Source organism: Melospiza georgiana, chromosome 20 (genome assembly GCF_028018845.1).
Source record: "Melospiza georgiana isolate bMelGeo1 chromosome 20, bMelGeo1.pri, whole genome shotgun sequence".
Classification (NCBI taxonomy): Eukaryota; Metazoa; Chordata; class Aves; order Passeriformes; family Passerellidae; genus Melospiza; species Melospiza georgiana.
This window is the reverse complement of record NC_080449.1, coordinates 11031650-11059211: the sequence shown is the minus strand read 5'-3', so window position 1 is coordinate 11059211 and position 27562 is coordinate 11031650. Positions and strand designations below refer to the sequence as shown.

At 43.8% G+C, this 27562-nt stretch overlaps 1 protein-coding gene across 1 annotated transcript; it reads right to left on the bottom strand.

Annotated features, from left to right (window-relative positions):
• Window positions 1-221: 221 nt before the first annotated feature.
• On the bottom strand, window positions 222-26557 carry CNTRL (centriolin). The gene is made up of 42 exons (XM_058038179.1): window positions 26354-26557; window positions 25155-25409; window positions 24732-24865; window positions 24334-24464; window positions 22885-23026; window positions 22192-22378; window positions 21902-22095; window positions 20217-20336; window positions 19478-19703; window positions 18928-19037; window positions 18251-18445; window positions 15891-16044; window positions 15256-15476; window positions 14469-14645; window positions 14061-14195; window positions 13811-13956; window positions 13203-13408; window positions 12582-12754; window positions 12169-12348; window positions 11552-11668; window positions 11117-11261; window positions 10511-10650; window positions 9840-10023; window positions 9303-9601; window positions 8909-9117; window positions 8555-8747; window positions 8099-8229; window positions 7821-7961; window positions 7579-7705; window positions 7248-7412; window positions 6379-6538; window positions 6165-6280; window positions 5493-5710; window positions 4961-5118; window positions 4629-4702; window positions 4086-4274; window positions 3511-3736; window positions 3131-3336; window positions 2093-2362; window positions 1955-2017; window positions 1249-1446; window positions 222-1062 (listed from the first exon to the last, which is right to left on the bottom strand). Exons 2-42 carry the CDS (start codon window positions 25366-25368, stop codon window positions 991-993), a joined length of 6846 nt encoding a protein of 2281 aa, XP_057894162.1. The 5' UTR covers window positions 25369-25409; window positions 26354-26557; the 3' UTR covers window positions 222-990.
• Window positions 26558-27562: the final 1005 nt, after the last annotated feature.

Below are 27562 nucleotides of genomic sequence, written 5' to 3'. Positions count from 1 at the left end.
GCATCCTCCTGGCTCAGCCAAGTGGTGCAGCCAAGCTGGGGAGAGGCAGAGGTGCTCACCCAGCAGCCAGGAAGAGGCACAGGGACAGAGATGCCAATGTTGGAACGTTCCTGCAAGGAGCAGCCCCAGCACTCTGAGCATTGTCACTATCCAGGCCTGTGCCAGTATCAGTGCCCTGGAGAACAGCTTCAAGGAAAAGAATCTGCAACCACCCCCAGATAAAAGTGTCAATCCCAAAAGTTTATTTTAGGGAAGTATCCAAAATAATTGTATTTTAAACCTCCGTGCATTTGGCAACAGATGAGACCTTGTAACAAGGTTTCTTTAAAGTGGAAACTGGCCACTAGCTGGACACTTAAATAGGAGGTTGGTTTGCACATGTTTAAATACACATTGAAGTTTTGTTTTTTTTTTAAACAACTTATATATAAAAACCTGTTGTCAATTGTACAAAACCTTCACAGTACAGGCCTTGCAGCAGCTGCTTGTGAGTGGTAGCAAAGGCTTTTCAGACAAGGCTCACCCAGTGAGGTAGGAGAATTCTTCAGACATGGCACCTGAGGGCCCCTGTCCAAGCTGTGGATGTGCTTTGGGCTTTGCTTTTAGAGTGAAGCCACTTTTCAAGTAACCTTTGTACCTTAAACCATTACAAAAGAACATTTTTGTACCAGGCTGGGGTGGAACCAGCTGTCCCCGAGATTCAGCCATGGGGCTGAACAGTAGAACCAGGAAAGTTCCTGAAAGACCAGGGATGGCAACAATTTATGCAGCAGTAACTCCGTGTCCCAGGAGAGCTCCCAGCAGCTCTCACCCAGACTCTTCTGCACAACACAAACCTAAAGCAGAACCGACAGCAGCCCCAGGAATGCTGTCACAGGAAGGGACAGTGTGGGCTGTGAAGCCACAGCCGCCCCACAGCCCCTCAGCCTTGCAGCCCTTGTGTCTCTGGCAGGTTGGAACTGGCCTGAAGCCACAGCTCACCTCTGGCCTTCAGCGAGAGATCCCCTGGGAGCTGGAACGCAGCACCGGCGATCCCACCGCGCTTCCCGGGCTGCTGGGCACCTGTTAAAACAACCCCAAAGCACTGTGAGGAAAGCTCAGCCTTTGCAAAGGCATCAGCCACTGCCAGAGCAGGGGCAGGGTGAGATCAACACCTTCAGAGAGGCAGCCCATGGCTGTTACACCTCCCAGTGAGAGAAGAACCATGAAACCCCCCAGATGAGAATCCCGGTCCCAGCAGAACATTACCTGAGCCTTTGTCACACTGTGGAGGGATCCCAGGCTGGGGCTGCTGGCCAGGAAGGAGGAGTCTGAGGCAGTGCTGCTGTTGACCAGCTCATCCAGCACCTGCAGCTGGCGCTGGAGGCTGTGCAGGCTCCCGGCCGTCTGCCGCTTCCCCTGCAGCAGCACCTCGGCCTGCTTGGCCATGCAGCGCCGCAGCTGCGCCTGCAACGCACGGGAGGGACACACAGGATGGGCACACGGGTCTGGGGACGCCAGGGTGGGCACAAAACGCATTGGCATCACTGGGTAAAGCCAGCCCTAAAGGCTGGAAGGTGGAGTCTCACACCGCAGGCAGGGGGCAGTGGGTTTGGGAGTTATTTTATCCATTTTGATGGCTGTGTTCTAACTGAGCCTGGACCTTAAGGGTATCAGGGTGATGTTGAACTCCTCTGTCATGTTGCTCATATACCACAGGATGAAATAAATGAGAGAATCTTGTTGGGATACTCCAATATCCAATTAAGTGCAAAATACTCCAATATCCAATTAAGTGCCAATTAAAATTACTTATCTTGCTACAGCCAGGCTTTTACTGTTCCCACTCCAGGCTCCTCTCTCTGGTCATTACAGAGTGGATTTTCCTGAGCTGGAGGAGGATCCCCACTCCCCAAGGTTGTTCAGATCATGTTTTGAAGGGGCCCAAGGGAGGTGAGGGGCACAGAAGTGGTACCTTGAGCCTGTCCTCATGCTGCTGCAGCTTCTCCCGGCGTGCCTCTCCCCGCCACTGCTCATCCTTGGGGGAAAAAGCACAATCAGCCAGAGGGACCAACACAGCACCAGGAGCAGCCACTTGCCCAAAGCATTTTACCAGTAAGAAGAATCTGGAAATGTTGAACTTTTCTTCCAAGGAGAGGAGCTGTCTGTCAGCAGCAGGGAAGGGAGCAGTCTCTGAGTGATCAGACTCACACTGCAGGCTCCTCTTTCCTTCAACTGATGATTCCAAATCTTCCGAGGGGTCTGGAGAAGATGAGCGTGAAGATTTAAACCCCGTCCTAATCTCATTTTCAACCTCCAGGTTAAGCAAGGTTGCTGCACTCTCCATTTCCCTTTGTCTCTCTTCCAGGTCTTGGGTTTTAACCTGCAGCACAAAACAGTTGGGTTACAAACACCAGTCCTTAACCTAAACCTGCCTCACACTCCGACCTTGCAGGGCCTTCCCAACTGCCAACAACATTCTTCTCTGTTTTTAAAGGGCTTCACAACAATTTAGAAAGGGTTTATTGAAGGACTAGAAGGAGTCAGACAAGGTGAATCACTTTTTAATCTAAAGTGAGTTTCTAAAGAAGAAAAAGCTGGCCCAAGCTGGCACTGGCAAGTTGTTAAATGCCTGCTGAGTAGCTCTGAACATTGCTAACATTTAGTGATTTGCATAACTGACAACTCTGGGTGTATTTTCAATTGTGAATACAGGAGGAAGATTCAAAACCAACACAAAATGAGCTTGGCTCAAGCCATGAGCCCTCAGCCCCCCTGGCTGTGGCCCCCAGCTGTACCTGGCTCTGGGGTGGCTGCTGTCCCCCCTGACTGTGGGGGATGAGCTCAGACACGGCCCTGGCACTCTGCAGGCTGCCTCCTCCCTGCTCCTGCTCCCAGGAAAGTGCAGGGAGATGCCTTTTACTGCAGCACCCACTGCAGAACATGAGCTCAGAGAACCCTGATTCCTGTGAGGCACAAACAGGAGTAACCTGGGTGTTGTGCAGCACTGGGAATGCCAGTGGGGGCTGCCACAAGTCTGCTCAGGAGGTTGTTGCATTACTTTGTTCCTCCAATGGCAAAAATGGGTGTTCCATCATTCTGTTTAAAATAACCCAAACCCTCAAACTTTCCCCACTCAGCAAGGACTCACTTGCAGTTTGCTTTCAAGCTCCATCCTTTGCATTTTCTGTGTTTCTTTCAGATTCAAGATTTGTTTTTCTGCTTCTCTCCTCTCTGACACTATCTGACCTTGAAGTTGCTTTAGCTCAGACTTGGAGACCTCCAGTTCCTTCTGAAGACACTGTATTTCTCTGTCCTTTTGTTGCAACTGTAATTCTTTTTCCGAGAGCTGATGTTCTGTAAAGAACATTAAAAAAAATCCTGATTAGCAAAACTTATCTTGACCCACTTCATACACAGCAGATATTTTCCAACCACCAAGAACCCAAACAAGATGAACAAAAATATTTGTTGTGCCATTATCCTCAGCCCCCAGAGATGGTGGCAGTTCATTTGTGCAATGACTCTTACTGCTTTTTCTGATGGCTTCTTCAAGAGCTGCACACCGGGACTCCTCCTTTTCCAGCTTCCCAAGGTTCTCCTCTGCCAGCCTGACTTTGGCTTTTGCCTGCTCCAGTTTCTTGTGTTGATCTGTTAGCTCCTTTTCCAACAGGATTTTCCGATCCTTCACTTTAGCTGCACACTCTTCCAGTTTTTTCCCTTCACGCTCTGAGTTTTGCTTGAGGCGATGAAGAACCTGCCAGAAACCCCCACACTCTGAGCCTGAACCAGCACCAACTCAGGGAGAACAAAAACCATCACTAAGGGACATGAGAGAAGCAAAACCAGCAGAAATTGGAAAGAACTGCAGTCTAACAGTGCCTACTGACAAAAACTGTTTGTCAATTTTTCTTGCCTCTCTCATTTTCAGAACAGCTCCCTCAGTTTTTCTTTTGGGTCACACTTTGCTGAAACTCCTCACCCAACTCGAGCTAATTTGGCCAAACCAATCTGTGCTTTTGTGATTATTTGTAAACTCACTATTCAAACTTTCTGAATTATTTTTAAGGTCAGGAGGAAGTGAGGACACTCAGGGCTCTCATTACCGCTTCCTGTTGGGTGAGTTCTGTTTCCTTCTCCTCAATCTTTTTCTGGAGCTGCTGCAGTTGGCTCTGCCTCCTCCTGTGCCTCTCCTGGCATTCCTTACGTTTCCTCAAATACTCTCGGATCTCCTCCTTCAGGGCTGCCTGCTCCCTGAGCAGCTCCTCCTGCTGCCTGGAGCTCTTTTCCAAATCCTGCAAAGGAAAACAAAAGCACGTGGCAGGAGGAGCTGGGAATGGAACCAGCCCCAAAGGTTTGGGTTTGAGAGATCAGAGCTGGCCACTGGCACACTCAGGGCTCCTTCACTCAGACAGCCACAGGGTTAATCAGAAGGAGCCACCAGATAAAGAGCCAGGAGGTGCTGCTTGGTTGGTTGTTTTTAAATGATCTTCTCAATAAAGCCACTCCACACTCAGCAAGAATACAATAAAGCAATCCCTGCCCTCAGCTCTGCAGGGCTCTGGTGTTGAGATGTGCCCTCATGAGCAGGTCAGGAGCAACATCAGACTCCCAGAGGGACCATCAGGATGGGTTTCACTAAAACCAACCTGTTCCACAAGGTGCAGCTGCTGCCTCGAGTCATTCAGTTCTGCTTTCAGTGTTTCCAGTTCCTCCTTTTTCCCTAGAAAAGCATTTGGTGACAATTTTCCATCAGCAGTTTGAAATACCAATACACAGAGATTCTCTCTTTTCATGAGCAAAGAGTGAATAAGACAAACACAGTTTATGAAATGTTCATCTTTTCAACATGTTAAATTTTCTGCCTATGGACATGTAAGCATGCTGAATGTTTAATATCACACTGTTCAGCTAAAGTATATCTTTAAACAGAATTTCTCTTCAAGTGTATCACTGCTTAAACCCAAAAATTGATCTTTACCTTGAAGATCCTCCTGGACAGCAGCAATCTCTGCATTCAGTGATTTCTTCTGCTTGTTCAGTAGCTCCACCTCCTGCTGCAGGTTCTTAACATCCAATTCCACTTTTTCCATGTTGGACAGTGCAGTTCTGCTGCTGTCTTCAGCAGCAGTTAAGTCTCTGTAAAATGTGAATCACATCCTTGGTTAGTTGGTAATCCTTGGTGAGGACTTAAAAAATGTCAGTAAAACCCTCGAGCAGTCAGAGCAAGACAAATGTCCTGGTCCAAGATGCAACACTTTACTTTTTGTAACATTTCTCATGGCATTGCCAGGATATAAAAATGCTGCTGATTCATCAGCTCCATTGCTGAATATTTTTTAAATCTGCTGTAGAGAGGCTTAAAGCAAAAGCTCCACAGAACATAAGAAAATGCCTGCTCTGTATCACTGGGCACCTCAGAGCAAGAGCTATATTTTAAATTACAACACACTGACATTCACACACTTCCCCATCTCTTCTGATCTCTGCAGAAAAAAAAGAAATTCCCCCACCTTTTGGTTTGTGACAACCTCTTCTCCAAAGTCCTGGAGTCCTCCTCCAGCCTCTCCTTCTCCCTGCTCAGAGCCTCGACGCTGCTCTGCAGAGCTCTCAGGTGGGAGCCCAGCTGCTCCTTCTCCTCCCTGTCCCTCCTGAGGAGCTGCTCCTGCCAATCCACCTCCCCCTGCTGGCTCTGCAACAACCTCTGGGCATTCTCCAGCTTCAGCTTCTCCTGGGGAAACAGGCATGGTGAGCACCACAGTGCTGTGGTCCAGAACAGAACAAGTACTGACATCCTTGGCTGCAGCCAGAGTGGTTTGGGTGCATTCAGTGGAGAAAGGTGACAATAAAATGGTTCCAAGTCCTTGGGGATCTTTTTAGTGCCAGAGATCCCCAGCTGAGTTAAACTCCCTTCCACACTCATTGCTTGGAAGTGACAGGATCCAGATAAAAAGGATCCACCCATCAATCTACAGCCCCAGGAGAGCTTCAGTGCTCCTTCTCTCTCACATGCACCAAAAAATCCCATTATTTTAAAGGGCCTAGGCAGATTTAAGACTTTTCTGTGATAAGCTGAAATCAGATTAGAAACTGATTGATTTAAAAGTATCAGGGCTCTGTTACCCAAGGCTTAGGAGAACCACAGATGTCCCAGTTCCTGCATCAGGCACAGAAGCATTTCTTACCTCCAGAACAGCCACCTGGGTCCTTTCCAGCTCATTGACCTTCTGCTCATGTTGGAGTTTCAAACCCTCCAGTTCATTCTTCTCAAGCTCCAGCATTTCCAGCACATGTTTCAGTTCTAGGGAGGTGAAATAAAGAGCAGTTATTGGATTAGGATGAGCACTAAAGAGCTCTGTGTGTTCCTTCACACAAAACCCAGGAAATCCCAGGACATACCCATCTTGTGCTTGCTGATTTGCCCAAGTATTGCTTGAAGATTTTCCTCCTCCTTCCTAATATCCTTCTTTAGGACCAGAAGCTGTGCTCTTTTCTCATTCATCTGCACATCCAGTTCATTCTTCTCATCACTAAGCTCCCCCAGAAGTACTTTTATTTCCTGTGAGAATGTATCAATGTTACAAGGAATAGCATTCTTTGCAATTTAAAATTAATATTTCATTTAAACTGAAGTTCTAAATATTTATAAAATAATTTAACAGTCTGTCATCAATATTGTGGTTTAACAAACAAAAAATACAGAATATTTAAGTTAAGGTCTTGTTTGTTGATGATTTAGAGTACTAATTCTGCAAAGATTTTGATCTCCAAATCTTACCACAACATTGTCATTCCAGTGAATAACAGACCTTAAAACAAAACCAGACAAGAAACCCTCACAAAGAAAATAAACCACAAAATCTCATTAGCCCCGGTACTTGGTTTTGACTTCAGCAGGGAAGTACAGAATCCTCTCTGTGCAAATGGGGATGGGCACAGACTAGGGCAGCTGTGTTGTGTTTTACACACACTGATCACACTGATTTCCCTCAGCAGCTGCTCCCCAGCAACAGGAAGTCATTCACAGACTCATATTTAATGTAACTTGGCTCTCAATTCTGTAAGAGTTACCAGAACTGGGGAGTTCTTCCTTGTGCATCTGGACCAAGCTTTTAGTCACACAAACCCATCAAATTCCATGTTCTATTTCTCAGTGGGTTTGGGGAGGGCACAAAAAGCAAAACTGATTTTGTGGAAACCTCCTGGAATGTTTGTAGTGCTTCAAGTCTTTTGCTACAATGGTTTGAAAACTCATTTGGGAAACTTGCCCTTATTTGGAGAAGCTTTTCATGTGCTTCAGTCTCTCCATCCCGAAGAGCTTCCTTGAGGTCACCTTTCCTTTGGGAAATGCAGTCCTGGAGGCCATGGAGCTCTTCTGTTCTTTCAGTCACCTGCTGCTCCAGGAACAGGAGCTCTTGCTTCTGAGCACAAATCTACAGTGGAGAAATTTAACACAAGAATCAGTGCAAGCTCTTGTTTTTGTAGCGAAACATGAAAAAAACCCACATGAAAAAGTGCAGAGAGCCTGGGATCGTAATTGAGACACAAAGGTTAATTCTAACAAAATGGACAGCCCAGGGTTAGTAGGCCAAGCCTCACCTGATCTTTCAGAGTTTCCAGTTCAGTTTTCTTGCCCTGAACAAGGTTTTCTGCTTCCCTGATGATCTGGAGATGCTGGCCCTCATTCCCTTCTGCAAGTCTGATGTCTCCTTGGAGCTTCTGAAGGCTGAGAGTGAGGATTAAAGCAGGAGTCAGCAGAAGTGAGAATGTCTTAGGCAGTGACTCACTGGAGGAGGACATGTTTAACTTCATACAGTCCATGGTAAATTGAAAGTCCTCACCTTTCAGTGAGCATTTCTATCTTCTGGTTCAATGACTGCAACTCAGAGTCTCTTGCAGCCACCATTTTGTTGATTTCCTTCAAAACACCTTCTTGTTCCCTCTTGAGCTGCTCCAAACCCCTCGTATCTGTCTGTAATAACCTAGAAGAGCATTTATTCCTTTTCATATTGACATTTTAACAGCTCTCCCTCTCCACAAGCAGTGTCCTGATACTGGAAAGATGCCAGTCCTTGTCCTCACCCCATGTGACACAAACCCACAGGAGCCCCCAGGGTACCTGAGCTGCTGAGTTGCTTTCACAACTTTGGTGGCAGTTTCCTGAGCCCTCTGCTCCAGCTCCTCTGCCTCCATTTCAGTGCAGGACAAATGGTGTTTGGCACGGTTGTACTTCTGCAGAGTCTCTTTAGTCTAGAGCAAAAATTGGGTTTGAGACAATACATTTCACCTCATACTGCATTTGCTGTTTAAAGGGGAGCTCCTGGCTTGCATATTCCAGCTCAGCCTTCTCCCTCTTTCTACCATGAACAACCTTTTCTCCTCTCTTGTCCAGAGCAGGAAACCTTCCTCCTCTCAACAAGGACTAAACCAAGTTCTTCTAGCACAGTTTATTTCCTAATTTACTTTCATATAGAAGCATTTTAAGAAGTTCCAGGTTGCCCATGTGAAAATAAACTGCCAGGCAAACAAAACAACACTCAAATCCTTCTGCCCTCAGGGCTTTGCCTTCCCTCACCTTGCCCCGGGTGCTCTCCAGCTCCACCTGAGCCTCTGTGAGGAGCCTGTTGGCCTCTCTGAGCTCAGCCCGGCGCTTCAGGAGAGTTTTCTCTGCACACTCAATCTCCTCTGCAACATCCTCCTGCTGCTGCAGGGACCTCTCCAGCTGCAGCTCTGCAAGGAGGCTGTCGGTGTAGCCATCAATAAAGCCCCTGAAAGGATGGAATTAAATACAACATGGAATTCAAATACAGAGCTGCCAAAGGTCTGGGAGCCTGTTGAAGTTCTACACTTGTGAATGAGTTTAAAAGCTGATTTTGCTGGGAAAAGGGTGAGGTATTTGCACAGGCTGCCTGTCAGTGCCTGTCCCCACCTGTGTGTGCTCTGGTTCTGAGCCGCCCGGCGCAGCTCTGCCACTTCCCCTTCCAGCTCTGCTCTCTCCTGCTCCAGAACTTCAACATTTCCATGCAACCTTTCCACCTCCTTTCTGTATTTATGCTCAGCTGCCTCTGAGCATTTATCTTTGTATTTCTGAGATTTTAAATAGCACACAGTGTCTTCCAGCCTTGAGACTTCACTCTCCTGCACACAGGGAACAGAACAACACAATCAGGATCCATTTTCCAGCTGAGGCCTCCTGACACCGAGGAGCAGCTCCAGCTGGCAAAGGCTGGAACCAGATCCAGACCCTTCCTAGCAGGGAGCTTTTCCTAGAATCCATCTGCCAGTCAGCTCCCAAGGGTGCCAGCTGCAGCTCTGGTTCTTACCAGGTCCTGGTGTTCAGGCACGTTGCAGAGGAGCACTCCCAGGGGAATGAGGGGCACGGTGAAGTTTGGAGGCAGAGGGCCACAAATCACCTGGGATCCCAGAGGAGCCAGGCCATGGATGGTGGAGCCAGGAGCAGCTGGAGCTGCAGGAGGGGGGCCAGAAACCCCCACACCCTGAGGTGCAGGGGCCCCATCTGGAAGGGCTGTGTAAATAACTGTGCCTGGGGCTGGGACAAAGGGAGAGCCTTCAGGGACAGGAGATCCAGCATTTCCTTCACCATCTTCTTTTGTTCTTATTTCTTTAAAAGAGACAAAACCAAACATGTTACTTTCCATAACTTTTTCAGTAGAGACAGTCTTCAAATGCACATTCTAAATTCTATGTAATTTACAAAAATGTTGCTTAAACAAAGTTATTCAACAGTAATAAACATTTATATTCACTCACGCCCATCAAAAAAACCCAACTCTCTGTGAACTCTAAGCAAGCCCATCCTTAGTCTGTTCCTAAACATTCTGAGACTGACACTGACTCACCTTTGCCAGAATTTGCTTTGTACAGCCTATTTCTGACTGGTGAGTAAACCCAACATCCTTGGCTGGGCAAGTCCTCCCTCCCACAGGGGGGCTCCTGAGCATCCCCTCTCCTGGCTGGGGATGTGCCAGAGCACCCCAAACACACTCCAGAGTCTTTGGTGCTCTGGGAAGCAGGAGTTGAAGCCTAAAGAAAAAAACACAGCATGTGTTAATCATGAAATGGTAATCATGGCAAATAAAGGAACTGTTGTAAACATTCTAATGACTTTTCAGAACAGGCCACACATACCCTGCTGTCTCTCAGTTCTAAACATGATGCAGCTTTAAAAGCATTGAATATATTTTAACAGTATTGGTTTTAAATTCAGACAAATATTCTCTTGAAAGAAATGTTTGTCTGTAACATCTCCTTTTAGCCCTTACCTAAATGGATTTTCAGTAGTGCCCCCTGAACAGTTCTCTCCCCATGTGATGTACCTGGGCTCCCATCAGCACAGTAAAGGCCTTTACCAGGGAACATTTGTGTGTGATTTATTTCAATATTTCTCCTACATGCCAGCCAATGTGTATTGTTAAATTTCTCCCAAACCTACTAAATTTACAATGCACTTTCCCCCATCAAAGGGCTTTCCACAAGGAAAACAACCCACAGCAGGAGTTTTATTCCTGACCTGTGATGATGTCAGGTAGTACCAGCATCCCCCTCTTTTCAGGGGCTCTGCTGTACTGGGGCTGTGATCATTCTGCTGCAAGAGCACATTTCTGAGGGCTGCAATTTCATCCTGTAAGGTCCCAATTTCATCTTTGTTACCTGGAAATTAAGCACAGTTTTAGAGTCATCCAAGGCAAATAGTTTAATAGATACTGCATTCAACTTATCCCTCAATGCTATCCAGTTCAACTGGAACTATATTTAAAAGAAATGATTGCTGAGGGAAACAAACTAAATGTGATCTATAATGACAGGCATACACAGGGGGTTTGGTGGTTTAAGATTGTGGAAATATAAGTTCAGATCCAGGGAAGTGCTGCTCATTTTCCTTACACAGAGCTCTGCCAATGTCCTGAGCAGTTTAAATGGAATGCTCAGCACAATCAGTGTTTCCTAAAGAGCTGTGAAAAGTGCAAACTAATGAACATTGACACATATCCTGTATAAACCTGTACAGAAGGACATTCTCAACACTGTTCTCCAGGTTCAAACAGTGAGAAATGGGGAATAACAATCTTCTGTATCCCTGTCTGTCTGCAAGAAGTGGAGAGAAAAGAGAAATTACCTGTCCCAATATTATCCAACAGCCATTTCAAACGGTCAATCTCTGCTTTTTGCTGTTCCACAGCCTCACTTAATTTATTAATTTCAAACTTCTGAGTGTCTGATGCAATAGTTTTCTCACCAGCTTTCTCCATTTCCTGCAGAAGCTATTTGAAACAGAAGTTTAAATCACAAAAAGCTCCCACTCAATGGCACAAAGCTGTTCTTCCCATGCCCTCAAATGAGGGATGTTTGAGTGACCAGGTGATGGTTTTCCTTAAAACTCAGCTGCTCCAGGCAGTGAGGTCTTCAGTTTGTTCTGGGGCAGGTGCCAGGGGAGGGAAGAACACTGATTTGGGATAACCTGAGGGCAAAAGGGCAGGGCAAGAACCTCTAAACATGACATTTCCAGAAACTCACTGGGATTGTATCACATAACACAGAGCAAACAACCTACTTGCTCTTCCTTCTCCTTGAGGAGTTGTTGTAGCAATTCTCTTTCTGCTTCTGCTTTGGCAAGAGCCTGGGAAGCACGAGCTGCCTCAGCACAGAACTCCTGGGCTTCCTCGAGCTCCTGAAATGGAGATTTGCCTTTGAGCTGCAGTTTGCAGGAACGTTTCTCAGGCTTGAGATGTGCCATTGTGAAAAGTTAACCATTGATAACCTGACTGTTCTGAACTCCAGATACATGTAAAATACTGTTTCTCCTTTCACCTCACAGCATTGGTACAGAGATGTTATTATGTAGCCAAAAGTGCTTCCCAGTTTGAAAATGAGTTTCCAGTCCTTTCTTTTGTTTTTCTGGCTTACAGAACAATGAATTATCTCTTGTTTGCCTTTCAGTCAATAAGAGATTAATGATCTTCCCCCTCCCTTTCCCCCCCTCAGCAGGAACCTGTCCATACCCACATTTCCTCCCTCATCTCTGTACCTCAAACTCTGCCCAGAGCAAGGGCTCCTGTGCAGCTCAGAACACTTTAGAAGAAAGCTCTGAAGCTCATTTGAAGGACACCAGCCCTGCTCCCACTGCAATGCCATTAACAAGCAATTAATTAATTGCCCATGCTGCTTGACCTCAGCTCTCTCCTGGTGGATCCTGAGCACAGTTCCCTGCAGAGCCTTGAGCTGCTTTGCAGCCATGGAGAGCTCGGTGGCTGCCAGCCTGTCTGAGGTGATCACTGCTCTCTGCAGCTCCTTCAGCTCCTTGTCCAGACTCAGCACTTGCACCTGTGCCCTGGCATCTTCTCTTTTTTTCTGAAAGCAGGAAAATAGATTTTTACAATGTACTTTCATCCTCCCTTCTACCTCATTTAATATTATTTAGAAAAAAGTCTAAAGCGAGGACAAGCAGTAAAATTTAAGGAAAAGCAAGATGCTGTATTTAATATCTGTGCTCCTGCATGTGTTGTTTTGGCTTATAAAGCAGAAATCCACAAGTTTTTTTCTCAAATCAAGCAGTGCACAGACCTGCCCTCACCCATCCTTACCCTGTTCTCTAAATCCTCCAGCTGAGCAAGAATAGCCTCTTTTTCTTCATCTGCCTCCTGGAGCTGCTGATCAGTCAGGCCCTGGATCTCTTCCATGCTCTTTATTTTTTCATTTAAACATTGAATTTCATTTTCTAACTGATGCACCTTGTTCTTATTTTGCCTGTTTTCAGCTTTTACCTGTAAGTAAAATATGTTAGCATAAGTGGCCATACATTTTTTTCCAATCAGAAGCCACCCTGTTTTAATTATTTAATTAAATTTCTGGGAAATGCAGCTACCAGCATACTTTGCATCAAAATAAAAAGGAAAAGTAACTACTGTGCCACTGTAACTGTAATATTTTAAGAGTGCCTCAGTTATTTTATTAGAGATATGCAAAATGATCTTTCAAGAAGGTTCAGAGCTGTATTTTTCTAGTGGTCATTAAAGTCTTTGTTGCCTCTGAGACAGATCATTGACTAAATTCCAATTCACCAAACAATCAGGAAGACTATTAATGAAAAATCAAATCAGAGTCCACTGTTACACAAAGGACAGAGCACAGCAAAGCTTCATCGAGTGAAACCTGATCCTTCAGCTGCAGGTTACATTTTTTAGACTAAGCTGAAATTGTCTCACTCTGCTTTTGCTGTTTGATACATGCCTGTCTGTACTTCTCCAGCATTTCTTCCAGTTTCTCCTGCTGGGATACCAATTCTTCCTGCAACTGTCTCTGTCCAGCCCATGCTTTCTCTTTTTCCTTCTGTGCATCAGCAAGGATGTCATTGAATTCCTTCTGCAGACTTGCAAGGTTTTTCCCTAAAATATCAGCTGAATTTGGACACCTGGAAAGTTCCAAGACAGAAAACAGTGATTTTAAGTTGTGACCCCAGATACTGAAATCATGACTGACAAACAGTGCAAGTTTGAGAGATGCTCTGTAATTCATTCAGGTGAGGTTGGAAAAGTTCTCTGAGTTCATCAAATCCAACTCCTCCCCCAGGACTGCCAAGGCCAGCACTGACCCCTGTCCCCAAGGGCCACATCTAAATGCTTTTTAAATCCCTGCAGTGCTGGTGACTCCACCACTGCCCTGGGCAGCCTGTTCCAATGCCTGGCAAGACTTGCAGTGAGGAAAACTTCCCAGATATTCAATCTGAACCTTCCCTGGCACAACCTGGGGCATTTCCTCTTGTCCTGCCCCTTCCACATGCTCAAATCTCACACTGCACTTTTATTTTACTCACTTCATCTCTCCTGCTCCTGTTTGTAGCCTTTTCCTGAGTTCATTTATACAAGCCATGACATCCTCAGGGTGAATTAAGTTACCAACTGCATGGTTTAGCTGATTCTGGAGATCTTTAAGCTGTTGTTTTAGGAAATTATTGTCTCCCTAAAAATAGACAAAAAAAAAAAAAAAAAAAAACCCCACACAAATTAAGCAAACAAATCCACAAGAGATAAAAGCCAGGATTTTTAATACACCAAAAACTTCACCTGCAATTGCTTGAACTGTAAATGCAGCTTGTAATTTTGTTGTTCCTTTTCTTCTGCCAGTTGTGCTTTGGTCTGAGCATTCTCTAACAGCTGCCTTTCCTTTTCAAGTTCATCCTGCAGGGCTGACAGTTCCATCTACAAAACCACAATACCTCCAGATTAATATCCCCACTCCCAACCCCAACCTGTCCCCCAAACACACAACAGATGTATTTATTAAAACAGTAACAATATGACACCTAAAAAAGATCCAACAAAACAACCCCAAGCAAACCATCTGCACCTTGCTTCAAAGCAAAGTTCTGAATCCCAGCAAACTGCCTACACCAGCAGTTTGTGATTTGGCTTTGGAGATGAGGTGTGCTGGGGTAGCTAACACCTCTGGCAGCACTAAAGCTCTGCTCTTACCTGGCTAAGTTGTTTCAGTCTTTCAAGTTCTTCTTTTTGCTGCTTGGCTTCAGCATCTCTCTCTCTTAACTGAGCTTCCAGCTCAGCCTTGTGGGTGCTGACCTTCTCCTGAGCACCTTGCAGGGACTCATTTATCTCCCTCTGCTCCTGCAGTGAACTCTCCAGCATTGCAATCTCCTGGAATTTAACACCCATTTTAGAAAGATGCACATGGGAGAGACAAAATTTAATAGTACTTCTCTCCCTTCCCTTTAATTCAGGAACTCCATTAAAACTGGAAGGGGGATGGCACCTCTATCTGCAAGGCCAGGCCAGTGGTGCCACTGACTGTCCAAAATCCACACCCAGGTTAGAAAGGGGGAGCTGGAAGTGAAACAGAGCTGTGCCAGGAGCTCAGGCTCACACAACACTCACCAGGATGCCAGACAGCTCTGGGTCATTGGCTGACAGGACAGACCCCAGCTGCTGACACACAGCCCTGGCCAGGGTCAGAGGGTTCACTGACATCCCCACAGTCACTGCAAATCCATTTGCAGTGATGTCTGCAAGGTGAAACCTGCACTTTGAGCCATGTCTCACAAAGCACAGCTTTACTGCATGTCTCTTACCACTGGTTTTAAAGGCCAGATTCTATTCTTGAGGTGTGTGGGCACCTCATCATGTTACCAAATCAGAAATTATTTTGTCCAAGGAATTGTGCTTCCCTAGTCCTAATCTGATCACCAGATTATTTTTTCAAGTTTATTCTTAGATATCTAAACTTGGGAAAAGAGGTATTAAGCCTTACTTTTCTCATATTTTCTGCATCCATGGCAACCACTTCCAGGTTGTTTTTATCCTCCTCCAGACCTGCCAATCTTCCCAGCAAAGATTCTTTTTCCTTCTGCAACTTCTTACACTCCTCATTGGCCTGTTTTGCCTGCTGCTTCACACTCTGCAGGTATTCCTGTAGGCCAGTGATAATACTTTCCAAATCCCTTTTCAGTGCTTCATTTGTTGCTATCTGACCTGCAGGAATGCAAAATGAGTTGGAGGTAGTTAAAAAGCCACATTTATTTACCAAGCAAACCAAACTGCCTTCACTTCAAATGTTTGCCATTGGAGTAAGTAAAAACAAGTACCTAGAACTCAAGGAAAAAATATTGGTTTTAAGGTTAGGACTCCCAATATGACTGTGTTAACCTGATCACTGGAAGAGTTAAAAGAAATTGCAGCTCTTTGTGAATTTCTGCCCCTTTTCCCAAGCAGGCAGAAGTGAGGTGAGCACACACAGTTTCTCTCATATCATTTAAGAATAGTTTTTTAGCACTTTCGTACCTATTCTGTATTTCACTTGAGCAAAGATAAACAAACCAATCCTCAATTCAATTTTCATTTTGCCCTAAGTACAAGAAATACCTTGAGACAAAAATTAAAGTTTACCATCAGTGAGCTGCTGCTCCAAATCTTTGATTTCCTCAGTTTCCTTGGCAATCCTGGAGAGCATCTCATCCAGGCGAGTCTCCAGCTGCTGGCAGTGTTTGTTCATTATATCCAGGTGCTGCTCTTTACTGGCTTTTTGAGCTTTCATGTGAGCCTGTCAAGTAACAGAAAGGTAAAGCATGGCATCAACACACATTTAAAACACCAAATTGGGATTTTGTCTCAGTTCTGCAGTGTCCCACTATCAGCAAGAAAAGCCACGAGCTCAGCACACACCGTGGTGCTTTGGGGTTTGTTACTTGTTGGAATTTTCCCTCAGCCCTGCCCCACAAAGGACCCCAGATAAGCAGCAATCTGTGACTACCAGCATTGTCTGCCCAGGCTGAATAAAGCCTGCATTTATAAATTAGTACTCATGGCTACTATCTTTCTTCCTGCCTTTACGTTTTGTTCTACCACTTCCTCTCTCTCAGTCAAGAACAAACATGATTTCTCCCAGAACCTTTAATCCTGTCATCCTGCATTGCCCTCACAGCAGATGATGCATTAGAACATGTCAGGTCAACACTTGAATGAAAATACTCTGAATAAACAGCAAGTCGGGTCAACTTTACAGTTACTAAGTAAATATTCCTAAGTAAATCTTACTTTATTAAAATATTTCTGAGCAATACATCACACAGCTCACACAGACTCTGGCAAGGACTTCATGCATTTACATGAATTAACTGATTGTTTCAGCTGTTTACAAAAACTTGGTTATCAACAGAATAAAGTGCTATTTCTTACCAGTGTGCAATTGCTCAGAAACAACTCAAATGCCAGAAACTTGGGAAAATACAGAATTATACTGTCATGATTAACTGCATGTTTTTCTTACTACTCAAAAAAATAAATCAAGCTAACAGCAGAAAATTTAAATATGAGTTCTCAGAAGAAAGAACACTTACAAAGTTGCTTCCATAACAAAAGTAAATGGGCAAAACCAAAGCTTTTTGTATTTTAAATGGATTAAACCGGAAGTTAAGTTAAACATCCATATCAGCACAGTTCAACTTGTCACCTTGCCAAACACAAACTGCCCTGCAGCTCTGAAAACCGAAATTTCACCAAGTAAAACTCGAGCCGCTGCCACTCAGCCATCTTGCTGCAGCTGCCGAACGGCACCAAAAATGCAGTTTTAAAAAGAAACAAAAAGCCACAGGTCCCCGAGCACTTACAGCTTTGCCTTTGTCTTTTCTTCCTGAGACAGCACTTGCAGAACGCCCCACCCCTGAGCGGCAATTCATTTGAATAAAGCACCGGGAGCTCCGGCACGGCCGGAACGGAGCGGAGACTCCGCGGGGCCGGGGCGGGAGCCGGGGCTGGAGCCGGAGCCGCCGCCCGGGCTCCGCTCCCGTTCCCAGCCCCGCTCCCGTTCCCGGCCGTTGGCTCGCACGGCGTTTCCTGTGTTGTGATTCGAAGCGAGGGGCGGCCGCGGGAAGGGCCGGGCCCGCTCCTGCCCCGGGCCCCGCTCCTGTTCCGCTCCTGCCCCCGGGCCCGGCCATTCCCCCGGGAGCCTTCCCGGTCTGCCACCCAAGAGCCGAAGAAATTAAGTTTAAAATACAAAAGGAGCATTTTAAACAAGCGTTTGCGCGCCTCTGCTGAAAACGAAGCCAAGAATAAAAATACTTTCGTTTCTCACTTAAATGCACCCAGCCGGCTTGAAAAACTTTCGTTTAGAGATATAAGCTTTTAAAAAGCACTATTAAAGATAATTCTGTTTCATTTTAGTTTCATTTCTGTAAGTGTTTGCTGTACCTGAACACAGGTGTAGCTCAGAAAAAGTCCTGCATCCCTGATGACCATCATAAAGTTGGGTGGAAGCTCGGGCTGCCCTTGGCACCCCAGCCTCAGGAGCTGTGGCCTCTGGGCCTTGCTGATCCCCCAGGACTGGAGGTGACAGCAGAGAAAGGCCACCAGTCCCCACCTAACAGGCTGGATAAGCACTGCCACACACAGGTCTTTAAAAACCTTTAAGGCCAGATCCACAAAGAGATGCAGGAAGGATTTCTTACACAGAAATTGTCTGCAAGGCTCTGCCCAGTGAGTTTGTGCAAAGCATGAACATTTAGTTCTGAATGTGCTCTACAGCACCTGCTGGGAATATGAGTTGTACAAGTGTTTTACCAAAGCTGGTTGGTTTGGTGGGATTATTTAACTGTAAAGATTTTTTAACTTTCAAATCATAAGTTAATGACTCTGATACAAACTGCAAAAGAACACAACTCATTAAATAAGCACAAGTGAATGAGCACCTGCTAAAGCTGCCTTAATCCATTGCACAGTATATAACAACTTCAGATTCTGGTTTTACTTACATGCCTTGGATCCTCAGGATTTACAGAGCCAAGTGAAATCTGTAAATCTTCAAGCTCTTTTTGATTTTTCCCTATTTCCCTTTTCTGTTTCTCTATTTGTTTTTCCAGTTCTAAGGCTTCCTTGCGTAGCGCCTGCAGGATTTGTAACTTTTCACTCAATTTCTGTTCAATTGCTTCCTTGTTGGCCTTGGAGAGCTGGAGACAGCATTAGGTTGAGTGGTTGGAAACAGACAGATGATCAAGAATATATTTAACATTTAAATAAAGACAATCCTGGTCACTGATTTTCAGGCAAGTTTAAAAATTAAAAATTGATGACAGTTGAAGTGGAAGATACTGTTTGAGTTTAATGGTGATAAATTAATTCTTGCTGCCAATTCTGTAGCCACATTGCTTTTCAGCTGCACAACACAACCTACACAGCAGGTTCTTCCAAAGGGTTTGGGGAAGTCAGCAATAAATCAGCAGCAACATGGAACAGATGCCATTAACTGCATACAGCTCTAACAGCTGATTTATGAACAAGCTCTCTAAAACTTGGAAGATTTTTCTGATGCTTGACACATGGATTTATGTCTGTACAGTGGCCTCTTTATAAGAATGGGGAGAAAAAGTTGTATTTTCTTATATCAACACCACTTCAAACACCTTCCCTTTCTCCTTGTGGAAAAACTTACTTTTTTCTGAGCCAGAGCATCCTCCAGTTGTTGCAGTTCCTCTGTTACTTTCAGCACTTGTTGTTCTGCATCTCCAATTTCACTTTGTAGTTCTTCTAGTCTTCTTTGTGCTGCAGACAAAAGAAACCCAACATAAAATCCACAAAATACATTGTAATATTGTGTATAACACTGACACACAGCTGTCTATGAACACATTAATCAGCACAGCATTAACACCTTGATAATCACACCTAATACATTCTGCTTTCTCAGAAAAGAAGTCCAAAGTTTGTTTAACAAGTACAACACAATTAAATTCACGCATCAAATATGAAACCTCCCTAGAACTGTGTTTTCAGTAACATGTAATGCTCTCATCCTGAGTTATTTTAAAATAACAGCAGTAAGAAACTGTAGTACCAAAACTGCATCAAGTCCAGTGTTTAACAACCACAGCACTTCCAGCCTTTGACACACTGCTTCTGTTCTGATGTCTAGCATGTAACCACTGGAATAAACCACACTGATACACGTTTTCATCTTCATTTAATAAAAACCAAGGTTTTACCTGAATTAATCTTTTCTTCCTTATCCTGCAGTATTTTATCTAAACTTTGGAGATGTGATTCCAGCTGGGGTTTCCTGCAGGAGTCATCTTCCTCCTGTTGCATTTTCCCAAGCTGCAGCTGCTGAGCTGGGTCAGAGATGTACCCTTCCCTTATGACCATGTTCCTTTTGTACCTGGCCTTGCCAATGTAGGGGCTTTCACCAGGTACATTATCAAGTTCAACCTCCTGAAATGTAAGAAGCAGAGTCTTTATCTCAGAACTATGGCTGCAGCCAACTTCTAGCATACATTTATTCCCTTATCAAGCAAAAAAAGGAAAACCAATTTGAAATTAGAAGAATAAGAAGAAAAGAGATTATACCTAACATTTTTGGCCTTGAACATTGTTGTTTTGGAATGTAATTAAAACCAAACAAACCTAACTGAGGTGTGCCCAGTTTGTTGCAGATGTCTGGAGGAACTTTTCTTTAGTATATTAAATTTACTTAGATTATATTTAGTCCATTACATTGTTGCACTTAAATTTACTCAGACATAACTTAATTGTAGTCAACGACTACTGATCTTACTTTTCTCATGGATTTCATTCTGGCATTTTTGTTTGCAGGTATGACAGAGGTTGGGCCTTTAATAAAGCAGTATCTATTTGATTATAAGAAAACTAATAAGGATTTTATTTTTCAAGCTGAAGAATCAAGGGAAACAGCAATAAAAAGATACATGATTTTAAAATTATTACCTCTGGGGGCAAATAATTCAAGGGCTCAAATTTGACATCGATCTTGTAAAAGGCCAGCTCCTGCTCCAGCTCATACTGCTTCTGGCAAGCCCGGGTCAGCTCCACTGTCTTCTGCTTCAGCTAAAGAAGCACAAAGCCAGTGAGATCATTCCCTGGAATTCACTCAGCACTGGCACACACACTGCAGCTCCACAGAGAGCAGGGCACAGCCCCTAACGTGGGAACAAAGCTCACAGCACAGCTCAGGATCAAGGATATCACAAAGGGCAATTTTACAATGGTGACTAAGAGGAGACAAAAGCTCCACAATTAATAGAATACAAATGATCACATGAAAGGCCTTTGAAATTTATGTACATCAAAGTGACAAGTTTATTTTTAAACCTAATTTAGGATAAAACAATAATTTGGGTATGATCCTTCAGCAAAATCTGAAGGATCTGCTACTAGTGAGCATGAGGGCTATTAACACCAACGATCTGTTAAAAAACCAAAATATCTCAATTGTCAGAGTACAAAGTCTATGTATTTTATTTTAGCTTAACTATGGGCTAGATTGGTTTTGAGGTTATTTTTAAGTAAAGGTCCATCATGTGATTTCTTTTTAAATCAACTTTTCACACTGAATACCTGAAGGAGAACATGCAGCACAATTCCAATAGAGAGTGGAAAGCAGAACTAATGGAGGAAAAGAAATAGAACAGAAAAGGCTTAAAGAAAGATTTCAAAACCTGATAAATGTCATGCAAAAAATTAACTCTCTTTCAGAGAAAAGGGGGAAAAATAGCAAGAAAATTGTATTCCAAACCATAGTGAATATAAAATCTCACTGGGACACTTCATAATAATGTTGCTACTTCAGGGAACGTGCAAATACATCCTAGAAATAAAACCAACCATGCAACCCAGGGGCACAGTGGGGCTACCTTGAGTGAGGAACAAAGGCTCTGCAGGAAGGGGACTGTGACAAACCCAGACACCAGCTAAAGGGAGACACAAGTGAGCCAAGTTTGTCATCCAAAGGAGAAGAGTGGGTTCAAGCTGCAAAGTATTTGCTGCTAAACCTCCTTATACTGCAAACTTCATTTTAGAAGCAGGCTGCTGGTTAGTGTGTGTGTGTTCAGCTGTAGAAGTACCAGGTATGAGAGTCTGAAGGATAAAATTTTAGAGGACAATTCTAACAGGATAAAATCCAAATATTAAGTTCCCATCAGGTCATTCACAACCCAGCACTCTCAAATGCAGGACTTTGCCTGCATTTTATGGCTACCAATGGAGGACACTCCAACATAAGACTTTAGGATGATGTGAATAAAATACAATTAAACTGGTGAGCATTACCCAAAATAACATTCAAGGGCTATTACTGACATACAATTTGCGTGCACATCTTGTTTGTGTAAAAGGAGCAATTTTCTTCCTTAGTGCAGCAGCACCTCAGAGTCTGAGCAGTGCAGGATATTCAGAACATCAGCAATTCAGCAGCTTAACCTTTCATCAACAGACAAAATTTAAAATACTGAGTGCTGCTTCCATATACTTAAAAAAACACAGAAAGAATATTGAAGGTCAATAATCACTCTCTAATAAGTTGGAAGTCTCTCAATTTTAAAATTAAATTTTCAGTCACTTGAACTCTCACATTGACAGTCTGAAGACTTCCTTAGTGCCAGGGATTATCTTACCAGCTCATTTTTGGTGCCCAGGTCCCTCTGCAGCTCATCAAAGCTCTGTCTCTGCTGCACAGCCTTTTCCTTTAGTGACTTGTTGAGCTCATCTTGATGCTGAAGTTGCTCAAGCACTTTGGTCTGGTTAAGTTTCACACTCTCCATCTCCTTTTTTGTGTTTTCCAACTCTTTTTCTAATTTTTCTATCTCTTCTGAAAAACAAAACCAGAGAAACATTCCAATAGAAAAATCTTTTCCTTCTCAACTTAAATTTTGTCTCATTCACTTTAGATTTTACAGATTATTACCCAAATTAAACCTCTCCAGAGCTTCCTGCCTGTCATGGTTTGTCACTGGCTGTCCATCCAGGTTTTCCAGTGCCCTCAGGTGGAATATGGTGTACAAGCAGTAGTGAGGCAGACTTGCAACCGGGTTTCCAGCAAGGAACAGAGAGGTCAGGTCTTGCAGAGGCTTTAGCTTAGCTATATCATGGAGCTACAAAGAGAAACAAAACAATGATTAGACATCCTTCTGAGAAGAATTAAACCCCCAGGAGTAAATTTCTGGTTATGTAGAATGGTCTGTATAAAAATATTTATTTTAACCTTTATGCTAAAGAATAATCTCTAGAAACCTAACAAAATACACAGTATTATGACTAAAGTAATTTCTTAAAATCAAATTATTTCCTCTACAAAAAAATGCCACTGCAAAGAGTGTAAATGCAATCAAGCTTTATCTTGGAAATGTCAAGGTACCAAGGCCTGTGGATATACAATCCCCCAAAAGGTTATGCTTTCCCAAACAACATAATATAGGTTTGCATCCTCACCACCTGCAGGACAGGAGTTTCTCTGATAAATAACTTTATTAGGCTCCCAACTGCTGTATTTCCCAGCAGACTGTGTGGAAAGGCACCCAGCAATTACCCAGGGTAAGTCAATCAGTGTAAATGCCCAGCTCAGACTGAACAGTGCCTGTTTCTGACCACAATCACTCACTGAGGACACTTGGTTCTGTTTCAGATTCAGGCAGCGCAGGGATCTCAGCTTCCTCCCTACCCACACAGGAATGTGCTCAATCTCATTCCCTGCCAGGTTCAGCCTCTGAAGGTTCTGCAAATGTTCTATGCCTTCAATTTTGCTGAAAATGAGAAGAAAAATGGAATTTGTCATGAATCACAGCAAATCTGAAGTGAAACTGAGGCATTATGGATAAACAAAAGAAAATCTGTCACGATTAATTAACCAAGAGATCAGCAAAACCATTACTTAGAGCCTTGGACAATTGAAATAAAATGACACCAATTACTTACAAGTACTAAATTAAGACCAAAAATCACAGCACAATTTTCTATCATTGTCTCAAACTCATTACTTTTGCATGTCTTCATTTCGATATTGACACAGTTTTAATGTGTGCTAAATCCATTTTAATAGGCAAAATTTGCTCTTTCTCTCCCAGAACATAATGGGACAAAGATGAATCAAAATAAAGTTGTATTGTGGGAGTTTTTTTCCCCCCATAAAAAGGAAGGATGAGCTGTAAACTGACAGCATGCTACATTTTTAGTTTTTTTATTAAAACTATTGAGGAAACCATGCCAGGTTGTTTATTGAGCATTTTTTATGAGTATGTGTGAACATGAAGTAAACCATGAGTATTACAACAAAGTACAGCAGGATGTGCTTCTGTGACTGTGCTGGTTTTTGTGTATGTATGAGCTGTAAATAACCCAAGTGTGAAAACAGAGCAGGAGCTACTTGGCCCTTTTCAATTCCTTTTGAGAGAGGAAGTTGTGTGAATGCAATGTGTAGAAATGAACTCTGGGGTTTTACTCACTTCCCTTTGCAAATGTCTCTGCTGAAATGCAGCCTCTCTGCTGCAAAGGCAGTTTCATAATAGTAAGGATCATAATTTATTGACAGAAAAACTAAAAGTGATTAAGAGTTCTGCTACTGCATGAACCATTACCCTTCAATGCTTTAAACAAGACACCAGGCTCTCAAAAGAGTTCAAAAGCAATTTAGGGAATTTATGGCCTGCCTGATCAAGCCCATTCAGCTTCCTCTCCTAAAAGAAAAACTTATTATATTACCTGTAATAATAAACAGTAAAAGTTTAATTAATTTTTAATGCACTTAATTGGGTTATTGCTCTTCATACCACTGTCTGTTGTGGTATCTGGAAACTTGCACTTCTGGCTTGGTTTCCAAGGAAAACAAATTAAACCCCAGCCATGTACACTGACAGCACTTCCTAGAACTATTTATGCTTCCAGTACCTCAGAGCTTGGGCTCTTTACAAACACCTCAAAGCCTCTTAGTCTTGAAACACTGCTGGGAACTCACCTCAAGTGCTCACTCCTGTGAGAGAACTCACTTTAGCAGGAAAGGAAAATCAGCTTTACAGACCCTGGGCTCCCCAAAGCCTGGGGTGTCTCCCCTCACCTGATTCTGTTGTTGGACAAGTTGAGCTCACGCAGCTTCAGCAGTTTGTCCAGCTTCTCAATCTTCTCTATTTGGTTGTTACTAAGGTTTAGCACTTCTAGTTTGTAGCATTTTTCCAAATTTTCTATGTACTAAAGAACAGAAAATCCCTTAGCATAGGGTTTGGGTTTTTCAAAAGAGAAAAGCAGCTTTCTATTAATTAAAAATACCAAATACTCTAATATTTTATTAATCACAGTTCATTGTGGTGTTCTATAACCCCACTTTAGGTACAGTCTTCTACAGTTTTGGAAAGCTGGATTTTAAATTTACAGTGGGCTAGTCTTCATCTACATCAAAAGCAACATGTCATTTAAAAAAAAAACAAACAAAGAAATTCCAAACTTCCAAACACTTACCTTAAATTTCTTGTTCCCATCCTTTGGGCAAGAAAGATTCAGTGAGCTTATACAAGCCAGATTTTGCTGTTTTGACAGACTCTTTATAAGGGGCTCAGTTATGTACCTAACCCCTGGGCTAACACCACGTTCATCTGAAATTAAACAGAAAGGATTGATGATTTTTATATTTGCTGTTTTCTTTACACTGAATACTGCAAAAACATTGAAAATTATACCCCCAGAAACATTTACAGGAAGGACTAAAAGTCTCATTATTCTCCTCAGCTTTCATTACTCCCACTTCCACATTTGTGTAAAAAAAAAAAAAAGATAAATCAAAATTTTCAGGCTTCTTTCCAACAGATCATACATCTTTAATCACACTGGCTTTTAATGCTTGTGGTATGTGCTTGGATAGCAGTATTATTGACTATACAATACCTTTCTGAAATTTAAAAGCAGCTCCAACATTTTCTGCTGGAATCTCCCACTGTTGGGGTCTCTGCTCCATGTTTTTGGCAGCAGCTGGAGGGGTCTGTTGGCCAGAACGTGGATGTGTGACACCAGAAGTGACAGGTGACATTGGCTGAGGTATCAGGGATCCTGGTGCCTGTGGTCTTCTACCTGGAACTTTCCTTACAGAGCCTTTCTTCATTGCCAGAAATGCTGGCTATCACATGGCAATACCTGGAAGAACTGAAACAACTATCAGTCTGTGTAGAAAGCTAAATCTCAAATGTTTGCATGACAACAAAGGTGCTACAGAAGCTGCCAAAAACCACAACTCCTATGGGTGCCAGCATCCAGGTTTCCTGGCCTGGGGAAGAATTTTACCTTTATATTCCCACCCTTCTACAGCACAGCCCAGGGACTGATGGAGCAGTTCCCAAAGCTTGAAATCACCCATTTTACAGTAAGAACAAATGCAGGCAGAAAAACGCAACCGAGAAAAAAAATTAGGATCAGTCTAGCACTGAGATTCCCAGAGTTTTCCTTTCTGCAAACAAATTATCCTGTGACTGTCTGGGAAATTCCAGAGAATGTTAACAGAAACCTCCCTCAGGGATGAACATATTTATTTCTCCAGAGATAAGGGCAGGAAAAGTCCTGTACTCTGTGTGACAGAGCCCTTGTGGCAACCATCTCCAAGGGACAGAGCTTTACCAACACCTTCACCCACTGAACAAGGAACACATTTTAAGACATTCTTTAAGATAGAAAAGTCTTCTGTGAAGGGAACTTTGAGCTTTGTGAATGATGACACTGTCCCTTAAGAATATGTTCTTCATTGTGATGGATTTTTTCCCTCCGAAACTGGAAAGGAAATAAGAACAAGGGAAGGTGGGGCAAGAAAAAGAGCCACTGTTTTCTATCCATGATTTAGAAACACAATTCATAGAGGATCAGGACAGTGAGACTGGAAGGCGCAGGAGAGGGAGGAAGATGCTGGCGCGCTACCGCAAAGCCACATTGGGGCGTTCCTCATGTTCCAAGGAGCGCAGTTCGCGGTTTTACCGCTGCTTCCTGAGGACAGGCTGCGCTTTCGCAGTGCCAGCCCCGGGGATCGGGGCCCCGCGTTCTCCCGGCCCCCATCCCCTCCCGGTCAGCGGGCCGCCCCCTCAGGCCTCCGCTGTGATTACCTGCGTTGACATGGTAACGCCGGCTCACCGCTCGCCGCCGCGGCACGGCCGGGCAGGGCGGCCTCGCAGCGCTCCCGAAGGATGGCACCGGCTCTCCAGGCAGCTCTCCGCCGCCTCCTTCCCCTCGGCGAGCGATCGCCGCCCGCACCGCCGAGCCCCCGGTGCTGCGGCTCCTTTAAGGCCGCTCCCTGAGGGGCCGCCCCGCCGCCATTTTGTCCGGCCGGCGATCGCGGAGGGTGCGGCTGAGGGGCGGAGCCTCGCACAAGCCCCGCCCATTCGCCGCTTCCCGCCGCCGAGGCCCCGCCCCCGCCTCGCCATTTCCCGCTGCGTCCCCTCAGGGAGAGCCCTCAGGGGTTTGTGGTAAATAAAGCGCGAATCACTGTATAATGTATAAACAATAAACACAGATCGCTGTATAAACAACACAACCTTGAGGGGTTTTGGTTTATTTCAAACCCGAGCCGCTGTATAAACAATAAAACCTGCTCTGCTGATAGGTGTTTTATCCTTATCTTTATGCGTGTGTCAAGTTAGCATCTCACTACAAAATTGCATATAAAGGGACTTTTTCGAAATACACAGTCATTTTCACAGAGACGTGTAAATAAATATCTTTTTAGCACTTGGATTGTGTTAATTCAGCATCTGTGTAAGTAAGTGCGAAATGCAGGGCTGAAAAACCAGTAGGTTGTGTCTCTGAAAAATGTAGAGAAGGAGCAGAATTAGATTTAAAAAACACCATTTCAGGTTACTGTTAGACTTTTAAAGCACCTCCCCGTGTCCTTCACTATTTGTGCCTTTTCATTTACATACCACCCCAATGCTATTTAATAATACATATGTTGGCCGCTCATTTCAATAACCTTAAGCATCCTACATTTTATAAGCTTTTATTCAATTATTGCTTCTCTTCTAGTTCCTTACATTTGGTGAGAAGCTGACCTTACTGTAATATCACTTTATATTGATCAGAAACAGTTTTGTAAACACTTTTCCCGTAAAGGTTGACCACAATATTTGTTTAAACTTCAGCATTCTTGCACAACTTTATTTAACTTTACATAAACCCATTTTTCGAGGTGCTATCCCAAATGCCAGGCCTGCAAAAGTTTTTCATCAATGGTCGTGAGGGGATTTTTGCAAATTTTTTCAATTTTTTCAATTTTTTTTTTTCAAAATGCTGTTTAAAACGGTGCATGTTGATATATT

Bases quoted from the DNA above. Each gene is read 5' to 3' on its own strand.
- CNTRL (XM_058038179.1), bottom strand. From the start codon at position 25,368: ATGAAGAAAGGCTCTGTAAGGAAAGTTCCAGGTAGAAGACCACAGGCA. The intron at 19,704-20,216 runs GTAATAATTTTA...CTTACATTTCAG, and splicing joins TGAATTATTTGCCCCCAGAG to GAGGTTGAACTTGATAATGT. The intron at 8,748-8,908 runs GTGGGGACAGGC...CCATCCTTTCAG, and splicing joins CAGAACCAGAGCACACACAG to GGGCTTTATTGATGGCTACA.